The 12,355-nt window shown below is 41.7% G+C and overlaps 1 protein-coding gene and 1 non-coding gene across 2 annotated transcripts in view; one reads left to right on the forward strand and one right to left on the reverse strand.

Annotated features, from left to right (window-relative positions):
• Positions 1–5,195: 5,195 nt before the first annotated feature.
• The window catches only part of LOC118402182 (GRB10-interacting GYF protein 2-like), a 42,139-nt gene continuing 34,979 nt past the window's right edge, over positions 5,196–12,355 (forward strand). The window contains exon 1 of the mRNA XM_035800185.2: positions 5,196–5,430. Within this exon, the coding sequence (XP_035656078.1) occupies positions 5,420–5,430 (11 nt within the window). The 5' untranslated portion in view covers positions 5,196–5,419. The remainder of the gene's footprint in view (positions 5,431–12,355) is intronic.
• On the reverse strand, positions 8,098–8,169 carry trnap-agg (transfer RNA proline (anticodon AGG)). Its single transcript has one exon. It is a non-coding gene; the product is annotated as a tRNA-Pro (tRNA).

Raw genomic sequence — 12,355 nt, forward strand, 5'->3', positions numbered from 1 at the left:
ATCACTGATCATAATCTTGATGTGATTGGCCTGACTGAAACATGGCTTAAGCCTGATGAATTTACTGTGTTAAATGAGGCCTCACCTCCTGGCTACACTAGTGACCATATCCCCCGTGCATCCCGCAAAGGCGGAGGTGTTGCTAACATTTACGATAGCAAATTTCAATTTACAAAAAAAAAAATGATGACATTTTCGTATTTTGAGCTTCTAGTCATGAAATCTATGCAGCCTACTCAATCACTTTTTATTGCTACTGTTTACAGGCCTCCTGGGCCATATACAGCGTTTCTCACTGAGTTCCCTGAATTCCTATCAGACCTTGTAGTCATTGCAGATAATATTATAATCTTTGGTGACTTTAATATTCACATGGAAAAGTCCACAGACCCACTCCAAAAGGCTTTTGGAGCCATCATCGACTCAGTGGGTTTTGTCCAACATGTCTCTGGACCCACTCACTGTCACAGTCATACGCTGGACCTAGTTTTGTCCCATGGAATAAATGTTGTGGATCTTAATGTTTTTCCTCATAATCCTGGACTATCGGACCACCATTTTATTACGTTTGCAATTGCAACAAATAATCTGCTCAGACCCCAACCAAGGAACATCAAAAGTCGTGCTATAAATTCACAGACAACACAAAGATTCCTTGATGCCCTTCCAGACTCCCTCTGCCTACCCAAGGACGCCAGAGGACAAAAATCCGTTAACCACCTAACTGAGGATCTCAATTTAACCTTGCGCAATACCCTAGATGCAGTTGCACCCTAAAAACTAAAAAAATGTCTCATAAGAAACTAGCTCCCTGGTACACAGAAAATACCCGAGCTCTGAAGCAAGCTTCCAGAAAATTGGAACGGAAATGGCGCCACACCAAACTGGAAGTCTTCCGACTAGCTTGGAAGGACGGTACCGTGCAGTACCGAAGAGCCCTTACTGCTGCTCGATCGTCCTATTTTTCTAACTTAATTGAGGAAAATAAGAACAATCCGAAATTCCTTTTTGATACTGTGGCAAAGCTAACTAAAAAGCAGCATTCCCCAAGAGAGGATGACTTTCACTTTAGCAGTGATAAATTCATGAACTTCTTTGAGGAAAAGATTATGATTATTAGAAAGCAAATTACGGACTCCTCTTTAAACCTGCTTATTCCTCCAAACCTCAGTTGTCCTGAGTCTGCACAACTCTGCCAGGACCTAGGATCAAGAGAGACGCTCAAGTGTTTTAGTACTATATCTCTTGACACAATGATGAAAATAATCATGGCCTCTAAACCTTCAAGCTGTATACTGGACCCTATTCCAACTAAACTACTGAAAGAGCTGCTTCCTGTGCTTGGCCCTCCTATGTTGAACATAATAAACGGCTCTCTATCCACTGGATGTGTACCAAACTCACTAAAAGTGGCAGTAATAAAGCCTCTCTTGAAAAAGCCAAACCTTGACCCAGAAAATATAAAAAACTATCGGCCTATATCGAATCTTCCATTCCTCTCAAAGATTTTAGAGAAGGCTGTTGCGCAGCAACTCACTGCCTTCCTGAAGACAAACAATGTATACGAAATGCTTCAGTCTGGTTTTAGACCCCATCATAGCACTGAGACGGCACTTGTGAAGGTGGTAAATTACATTTTAATGGCATCGGACGGAGGCTCTGCATCTGTCCTCGTGCTCCTAGACCTTAGTGCTGCTTTTGATACCATCGATCACCACATTCTTTTGGAGAGATTGGAAACCCAAATTGGTCTACACGGACATGTTCTGGCCTGGTTTAGGTCTTATCTGTCGGAAAGATATCAGTTTGTCTCTGTGAATGGTTTGCCCTCTGACAAATCAACTGTAAATTTCGGTGTTCCTCAAGGTTCTGTTTTAGGACCACTATTGTTTTCACTATATATTTTACCTCTTGGGGATGTTATTCGAAAACATAATGTAAACTTTCACTGCTATGCGGATGACACACAGCTGTACATTTCAATGAAACATGGTGAAGCCCCAAAATTGCCCTCGCTAGAAGCATGTGTTTCAGACATAAGGAAGTGGATGGCTGCAAACTTTCTACTATTAAACTCGGACAAAACAGAGATGCTTGTTCTAGGTCCCAAGAAACAAAGAGATCTTCTGTTGAATCTGACAATTAATCTTAATGGTTGTACAGTCGTCTCAAATAAAACTGTGAAGGACCTCGGTGTTACTCTGGACCCTGATCTCTCTTTTGAAGAACATATCAAGACCATTTCGAGGACAGCTTTTTTCCATCTACGTAACATTGCAAAAATCAGAAACTTTCTGTCCAAAAATGATGCAGAAAAATTAATCCATGCTTTTGTCACTTCTAGGTTAGACTACTGCAATGCTCTATTTTCCGGCTACCCGGATAAAGCACTAAATAAACTTCAGTTAGTGCTAAATACGGCTGCTAGAATCCTGACCAGAACCAAAAAATTTGATCATATTACTCCAGTGCTAGCCTCTCTACACTGGCTTCCTGTCAAAGCAAGGGCTGATTTCAAGGTTTTACTGCTAACCTACAAAGCATTACATGGGCTTGCTCCTACCTACCTCTCTGATTTGGTCCTGCCGTACATACCTACACGTACGCTACGGTCACAAGACGCAGGCCTCCTAATTGTCCCTAGAATTTCTAAGCAAACAGCTGGAGGCAGGGCTTTCTCCTATGGAGCTCCATTTTTATGGAAAGGACTGCCTACCCATGTCAGAGACGCAAACTCGGTTTCAACCTTTAAGTCTTTACTGAAGACTCATCTCTTCAGTGGGTCATATGATTGAGTGTAGTCGGGCCCAGGAGTGGGAAGGTGAACGGAAAGGCTCTGGAGCAACGAACCGCCCTTGCTGTCTCTGCCTGGCCGGTTCCCCTCTTTCCACTGGGATTCTCTGCCTCTAACCCTGTTACTGGGGCTGAGTCACTGGCTTGCTGGGGCTCTCTCGTGCCGTCCCTGGGGGGGGGTGCGTCACCTGGGTGGGTTGATCCACTGTTGTGGTCGGCCTGTCTGGGTTGGCCCCCCCCCCCCTTGGGTTGTACCGTGGCGGAGATCTTTGTGGGCTATACTCGGCCTTGTCTCAGGATGGTAAGTTGGTGGTTGAAGATATCCCTCTAGTGGTGTGGGGGCTGTGCTTTGGCAAAGTGGGTGGGGTTATATCCTTCCTGTTTGGCCCTGTCCGGGGGTGTCCTCGGATGGGGCCACAGTGTCTCCTGACCCCTCCTGTCTCAGCCTCCAGTATTTATGCTGCAGTAGTTTATGTGTCGGGGGCTAGGGTCAGTTTGTTATATCTGGAGTACTTCTCCTGTCCTATTCGGTGTCCTGTGTGAATCTAAGTGTGCGTTCTCTAATTCTCTCCTCTCTTTCTTTCTCTCTCTCGGAGGACCTGAGCCCTAGGACCATGCCCCAGGACTACCTGACATGATGACTCCTTGCTGTCCCCAGTCCACCTGGCCATGCTGCTGCTCCAGTTTCAACTGGCCTGGGCCCTAGGACCATGTCCCAGGACTACCTGACATGATGACTCCTTGCTGTCCCCAGTCCACCTGGCCATGCTGCTGCTCCAGTTTCAACTGTTCTGCCTTACTATTATTCAACCATGCTGGTCATTTATGAACATTTGAACATCTTGGCCACGTTCTGTTATAATCTCCACCCGGCACAGCCAGAAGAGGACTGGCCACCCCACATATGCTCTCTCTAATTCTCTCTTTCTTTCTCTCTCTCGGAGGACCTGAGCCCTAGGACCGTGCCCCAGGACTACCTGACATGATGGCTCCTTGCTGTCCCCAGTCCACCTGACTGTGCTGCTGCTCCAGTTTCAACTGTTCTGCCTTATTATTATTCGACCATGCTGGTCATTTATGAACATTTGAACATCTTGGTCATGTTCTGTTATAATCTCTACCCGGCACAGCCAGAAGAGGACTGGCCACCCCACATAGCCCGGTTCCTCTCTAGGTTTCTTCCTAGGTTTTGGCCTTTCTAGGGAGTTTTTCCTAGCCACCGTGCTTTTACACCTGCATTGTTTGCTGTTTGGGGTTTTAGGCTGGGTTTCTGTACAGCACTTTGAGATATCAGCTGATGTACGAAGGGCTATATAAATAAATTTGATTTGATTTGATTTAATGCAAAATACCAAAAAGTTAGAATCGGTATGGGGTCTATGCATAGACCAAAACAGCTTAACATATAAAAACATTTATTATTCAGGAGAATCCCAATTGAATCAGGCTATTCATTTCAGTGCAGTTGCATTCTTATGCATATTCTTAGACTAAATGGAACCGAAAACACCCCAGCCTGTTTCGATCACAGGTCATGATGAACATTTAAGCTGTTTGTCATTCATTTAGCCCATAATTGCCTAAAGATTTGATACACATGAAGACCTATATTTAATCTGGAATTTACAAACAAAAGCTTTGACGAGGATCCCGACTTTCCCCCACGTCATATTACCAATTAGGCTAAATGTATTCCTATTAATTTGCATAGGCTAACCATTGTGATTAATTGTATTTACCATCTTCTGCTGTTTATGAATAAACAGGCATCAGGGTTAATATTATATAATTTCAATGCCCCCCCCCCACACACACATTAATGTTACTTACCTTACAGATCACAAAGTGAACTAATTTCCACTCCATTCATATGCAAATTCATTTGATTCATACACTGCCATGTTTTCATTTTAAGCAGGCATTCCCTTACTGAAATAATTTTAGTCCTCAATTATGATTTAAAAAAATCATAGCTCATTAGTACACCATTGTGGTTGAATATATATCTATTGTATGTCTTATGATACAATTAATAATGTTGAACTAACAAATACCTTCAAGGGATACGTTACAATTGACAATAATGAACACCTTATGAAACAGCTGTGAAAACCAATCTAGCAATATTTCAGATTTAAATACATAACCATTGATATTTTTTTTGTACATGTGTCAATTTACTTTCAGATTTTTTGTACACTCACATGGCAATTAGACTGAAATACAGAATTCTAGTGTGTGGATTAGAGAGGATGGGGGTCTTGTGTGGATGGGAGGTTCTGCCTGTCACTTGTTTTTCAACAGGTAGTGGACTCTAAGAGGGAAGTTCAAAGTCCAGGCGCTGCTGCCCTCTTTGTTCTGAGTGTTTGCAGTGCTAGTGTTTTTAGCTAATCTGTGCAGCTCACATTATGTGCCCAGTATGATAGTTGTCTTGCTCTTTCTTAGCAGATGATGAAACTTGACAATAACAGTAGCTGATGTGATGAAAAGTTGGAGGGTGGTTGGTAATGGAGGACATCAGGTGGATTCATATCTGGGTGCCAGAATCCCTAGGTCCTGGAGAACAGGAGCAGAGTAAAGGGAACCGGGAAGGAGACAGACGTAAACAAGCAAACACACAGGTTAAATGATTATCAGGTATGTAAAAATAGTTATTAGTAAATAGTAATAGTAATTTAAATGTTTGATTAGACATGCAATCTAATTTTTGATGTCAGTGAGGTTGGTAAGGGATGGTCCCTGGAAAATATAGAGATGAGTTGTGAGAAAAACTCCAGGGTGGTGTCATGCCCATGGAGTCATACACCTTAACCGTGCCTACCAGGAAGTGGTGGTTACTTAACGAGACCCAGTGGTTAGCCTTGAGATTGACTATTTGGAGAAACCCCTAGGCCAGCGTTGGTACTGCTGACAGCATGGCGATGCCACCCACAAGGCAGCAAATGCAAATAGTTATCATCTGAGATGTTATATTCACCTTAACGGATGTTGACCCCAGCGAGGAGTGAAAGAGCACCAAGCTTTCCCGGGTCTCGCCTTCCTTTCATCCTTCTTCCAAGCCAAGTCATTCACCCAGATGTCGAAGCTCTTTGTCCGCTTGATTCTTCTCAGGTGGCTCTCCCTTCTCATGCACCCTGTCCATTTTCAGTCTCACCTTGATTGATAGTAGAAATAAATTCAATTTTATTTCATATTATTACAAATACATCTCTTATATATCTCTTGGAAGGGCAGAAAATAAATGAACAGCTGACTATAATTTTGGTCAAAATCCTCCACATCCTCCTCAGTCGGTGCCTGAAGGTGGTCTTCAAAGGCATTCTGATCTGGTTCGACAACTTCCACCACATCAGGTGGAGTATCAGTGACTTCAAAGTACGTTATACAAAAACAGCAAAAGAAAAACACTAAGTCAATCGAAAAAGATTACACGACAGTATATGCAATGTTATATACAATTGCATTGTTTATGTCAGTTAACTGCTGCGGATCCCCTCCAAATAGCAGGCGATAGAGTGAATACTCTGGCCTGTACACTGCTGTGTTGTGTGTAAAGATAATTACCTTCAGATTGTCCTTCCACTATTCCTGGTACCCGTCAAGGGACTTGCCCATGGCAGTCCTGTTGGTCCGTTCATCCAAACGTCAAGTCACCATACATCTACACATTATATATAAAACTCACTGTACTATCAGTGTCAATTTCGGGGGGGAAAAAACTCCAAATTACTGGACGCCTATGCGAAACAATGCTACTGTGACATTCCTGGTCCCGTCCCTCAAGTCAGTGAGTCAACACAGGAAGGAGTAATGGATGGATAGTTAATTTATTTCCAAAGCTGCAATCATGGGAAACACACAGTATGGATAAATGATGAGTAGTCAACGGGATATAAATAGCACTCCCACAGCAATTCTCCATATGTCACGCCCTGACCTTCGAGATCCTTATTTATTCTCTATGTTTGGTTAGGTCAGGGTGTGACTCAGGTGGGAAAATCTATGTTTTCTATTTCTTTGTTGTTTTGCCAGTGTGGTTCCCAATCAGAGGCAGCTGTCTATCGTTGTCTCTGATTGGGGATCATATATAAGTTGTGATTTTCCATTTGGGTTTTGGTGGGGTGTTATTTTCTGTTTAGTGTCTGCTTGACGGAACTGTTCGCTTTCGTTTTTGGATTTGTTATCTTTGTTTGAGTGTTTCTTGTAAATAAATATCATGAACACTTTCCACGCTGCGCTTTGGTCCACTCTTCCTTCCACCGACGAGCGTAACACCATAGATCTGCTCTATAATATACAAACAAAAGAACAATTGAAATGTGTATCAAAGTCGTCGTGATAGTATAGTGATGTACATTAAAAATGTCTAACAATTCCTAATTTACTATAATAAAAATATTGTTTCCATGTGTAATCTCATATTCACAACATCAGAATAAGCTATCACCCATTTTAGTATCAAAATATATCAAATTAACCTGAGAAATGTCTCAATGTCACACTCTTGTGGCGAATAAATGTAATACCTAGAATGTACCACATATTTTCCTTAGCTAACAAAACCAGGCTAATACGCTGTTAGCCGGTGCTCATAAATTTATAAATCATATGCTTTATTCATTTGTCATAAATGACCTGTATTGTATACAGCGGGATAAGATAACATACCATGCCATGAGGTGTTGAGGGAAAGACAGATTATCTATTGATTGGACATAATCTTTTCTAGGCCTAGGGATAACAGCCTTAGGCTACATCGGAATGTCTGCTTGCAGGGAAAAATTGTAGGTTTCTAACATTTATGGTTGCGATTTAATTCATATAAATATAAACTATGCACATTATAACTTTCATTAACATGCGATGCAGGCGTTAGTTATTAAGTCTTTGGTGTCATGTCATTTCAGGTGGTACGGTTGCCTAGGCTTATACATGTCCCTTATCACCCCCCATAGAATAGGATTAATCCGAGCGTTCTGCCCTTACAACTGCAGTCAAGCTAACTGGCTAACGACTTCCAGACACAAATGAGAGAACACCTCACTCTGACCATTTTACTCGCGCTGTCAGATCTGGTTAGGCTGTTTTCATATTATCCAGGGCGTTGGTGACTGTAACTGTGCTGCTGGCAACAATTTACTTTGGCTTTTTTGCCGAGGTTTACTGACACCGGTCAATTTCGACGGGTGTTGAGCGTTCGTACATTCATAAAATTATCTTGCGCTCTGGCACACTCAGACAAGAACGCTCTGAAATCTGAGTATAAACCAGAATATATTTACGAATGTATCCTTTGAAAAAGGAGGGCTCGTCCGGGATTTGAACCCGGGACCTCTCGCACCCTAAGCGAGAATCATACCCCTAGACCAACGAGCCAAGATACACGTTACCGGAATTATGTCGTTTTCTTCATGCCATAAAAATAACGTACTGACTTCCATAGTTTTGATTATTTCGGATTTGTTTCCCAATAGCGATTAATACAAATAAAATGTTATTAGTCACATGCGCCGAATACAACAAGTGTATACAGTGAAATGCTTACTTAGGTGCCGCTAACCAACAATGCAGTTAAATACGGATAAAATAAGAAATAAAAGTGACAAGTAATTAAAGTTTAGCAGTAAAATAACAATAGTTGGCTGGCCCTCGCTTCATACTCGTCGCCAAACCCACTGGCTCCAGGTTATCTACAAGACCCTGCTAGGTAAAGCCCCCTCTTATCTCAGCTCGCTGGTCACCATAGCAGCACACACCTGTAGCATGCGCTCCAGCAGGTATATCTCTCTGGTCACCCTCAAAACCAATTCCTCCTTTGGCTGTCTCTCCTTCCAGTTCTCTGCTGCCAATGACTGGAACGAACTACAAAAATCTCTGAAACTGGAAACACTTATCTCCCTCACTGGCTTGAAGCACCAGCTGTCACCAGATTACTGCACCTATACATAGCCCATTTATAATTTAGCCCAAACAACTACCTCTCCCCCTACTGTATTTATTTATTTTGCTCCTTTGCACCCCAAAATGTATATTTCTACTTTGCACATTCTTCCACTGCAAATCTACCATTCCAGTGTTTTACTTGCTATATTGTATTTACTTCGCCACCATGGCCTTTTATTGCCTTTACCTCCCTTATCTCACCTCATTTGCTCACATTGTATATAGACTTATTTTTCTACTGTATTATTGACTATGTTTGTTTTACTCCATGTGTAACTCTGTGTTGTTGTAATTTGTTAAACTGCTTTGCTTTATCTTGGCCGGGTCGCAATTGTAAGTGAGAACTTGTTCTCAACTTGCCTACCTGGTTAAATAAAGGTGAAATAAATCAAATAAATATACAGGGGGGTAGCCATTTGATTAGCTGTTCATGAGTCTTATGGCTTGGGGGTAGAAGCTGTTTAGAAACCTCTTGGACCTGGACTTGGAGTTCTGGTACCGCTTTCCGTGCAGTAGCAGAGAGAACAGTCTTTGACTAGGATGGCTGGAGTCTTTGACAATTTTTAGGGCCTTCCTCTGACACCGCCTGGTATAAAGGTCCTGAATGGCAGGAAGCTTGGCCCCAGTGATGTACTGGGCCGTTCGCACTACCCTCTGTAGTGCCTTGCGGTTGGATGCCGAGCAGTTGCCATACCGGGCAGTGATGCAACCAGGATGCTCTTGATGGTGCAGCTGTAGAACCTTTTGAGGATCTGAGGACCCATGCCAAATCTTTTCAGTCTCCTGAGGGGGAATAGGTTTTGTTGTGCACTCTTCACGGCTCTCTTGGTGTGCTTGGACCATGAAAGCTTGTTGGTGATGTAGACAGCAAGGAACTTGAAGCTCTCAACCTGCTCCACTGCAGAATTTGTAGGCTTACGAGAAATGTAGGCTTACGAGTGTTTGTTTTAACTATATGTATTTCTTATAATGTCCGAAGCTCTTAACATGCGTTTCCCAAAGCACCATACAGAGAGAACGTTCGCAAAGTGTGGCTTTTATTTATTTATTTTTATTTAACCTTTATTTAACTATGTAAGTCAGTTAAGAACAAATTCGTATTTACAATGGCGGCCTATCAAAAGGCAAAAGGCCTCCTTAATAAATTAAATAACAAAATAGGACAAAACCCACATCACGAAAAGAGACAACACAACATGACAGAAAGAGAGACCTAAAGACAGCAACATAGCATGCAGCAACACAACATGACAACAACATGGTAGCATGGTAGAAAAACAACAACATGGTAGGAATACTGATAAAATTGAAAGAAAGACAGTGCAGCTCTTAGATCAGCGTTCTCCCTTTCAAATCTTACGGTAACATTTGAATTATTCCACAATGCTGACGATGGATCAGCTCCTATGAGATATTATCACATATGGCTATAACTATTGAGGCGGCTTATTCTAATGCTTACCCTATAATAATGCACTAAAAAAAGACTTGACACATCATTGCGCACATGTAGGCCACGCATCATGAAATATATTGAGGCAAAAATAACAGACAGTAACATACAAATATCTACACTAAATAAAACTAATTTGAATTAATAAGAAATGTATTTCAATATAATTTAAATATATAAGTATACTGTGGAAGTCGGAGGTTTACATCCACCTTAGCCAAATACATTTAAACTCAGTTTTGCACAATTCCTGACATTTAATCCTAGTAAAAATTCCCAGGCTTAGGTTAGTTAGGATCACCACTTTATTTTAAGAATGTGAAATGTCAGAATAAGAGTAGAGAGAATGATTTACTTCAGCTTTTATTTCTTTCATCACATTCCCAGGTGGTCAGAAGTTTACATACACTCAATTAGTATTTGGTAGCATTAAATTGTTTAACTTGAGACAAACGTTTGGGTAGCCTTCCACAAGCTTCCCACAATAATTTGGGTGAATTTTGGCCCATTCCTCCTGACAGAGCTGGTGAAACTGGGTCAGGTTTGTAGGCCTCCTTGTTCGCACACGCTTTTTCAGTTCTGCCCACAAATTTTCTATGGGATTGAGGTCAGGGCTTTGTGATGGCCACTCCAATACCTCGACATTGTTGTCCTTAAGCCATTTTGCTGCAATATTTGGAAGTATGCTTGTGGTCATTGTCCATTTGGAAGACCCATTTGCGACCAAGCTTTAACTTCCTGACCGATGTCTTGAGATGTTGCTTCAATATATCCATATAATTTTCCTTCCTCATGATGCCATCTATTTTGTGAAGTACACCAGTCCCTCCTGCAGCAAAGCACCCTCACAAAATAATGCTGCCACCCCGTGCTTCATGGTTGGGATGGTGTTCTTCGGCTTGCAAGCATCCCCCTTTTTCCTCCAAACATAACGATGGTCATTTCAGCCAAACAGTTCTATTTTTATTTCATCAGACCAGATGGCATTTCTCCTAAAAGTACGATCTTTGTCCCCATGTGTAGTTGCAAACCGTCGTCTGGCTTTTTTTATGGCGGTTTTGGAACAGTGGCTTCTTCCTTGCTGAGCGGCCTTTCAGGTTATGTTGATATAGGACTCGTTTTACTGTGGATATAGATACTTTTGTCCCTGTTTCCTCCAGGCTCTTCACAAGCTCCTTTGCTGTTGTTCTGGGATTGATTTGCACTTTTCGCACCAAAGTACGTTCATCTCTAGGAGACAGAACACGTCTCCTTCCTGAGGGGTATGACGGCTGCGTGGTCCCATGGTGTTTATACTTGCATACTATTGTTTGTACAGATGAACGTGGTACCTTCAGGCATTTGGAAATTGCTCCCAAGGAAGAACCAGACTTGTGGAGGTCTACAATTTTTTTTCTGAGGTCTTGGCTGAACTGTATGTAGCCTGCTGTATTCATCTTTTCATACAGTCATCTTTTTTCCAGCAAGCTTTCATCTGATTTGGGTCCCTCTTCTCTTTAAGCCATTACATTTGTCGCATAAAATGGCCCAGGTGTCTTCCTTCTTTTTGACAGTCGTGTTGTCTGTCTTTTTATCCTCCAGTACGTTACTAAATTCCTCCATCGTCAGCTCCAACAATAGTTTTTTTTTCCATAAGCAGAGAAATGTGAACTTCTTTGATGTGCCATGATCAGGTGGCAAGCGGACAAATAAAACATAGTTACTTAACATTAAGTAATGACAATAATAAATAATATTGTATGCTAGCTAGCTTGGTTCATAAACTAGCTAGATACAGTAGCTAACGTTAGCTAACAAATTAGTTTTCTGTCTAGTACTGGAAAATAACAGATTTTAATTCACATCAGCCAACCCATGAGAACCTGTCACGATGGAGTTGCAGTAGTTCTAACGTTGCATTGTTAGTATTTTATAACAGCAACTTTGTGGCCTCATTTGTCAAGTAGGCTAGATACTTAGTTTCAACTCACGACACCTCATATATTGGTGTAACATGTCACGTTTGTTGATGGAAGAATAAGACCAAGGTTCAGCGTGGTAAGCGTACATCATTTTATTTGATGAACACAAAAAAAACACTACACTACACTACACTACACTACACTACACTACACTACACTACACTACACCGTGAAGCTACATGCAGTGCAGAAAGCAATTACACAC

The sequence above is a fragment of the Oncorhynchus keta genome, chromosome 23, assembly GCF_023373465.1.
Source record: "Oncorhynchus keta strain PuntledgeMale-10-30-2019 chromosome 23, Oket_V2, whole genome shotgun sequence".
In the NCBI taxonomy this organism is placed as follows: domain Eukaryota; kingdom Metazoa; phylum Chordata; class Actinopteri; order Salmoniformes; family Salmonidae; genus Oncorhynchus; species Oncorhynchus keta.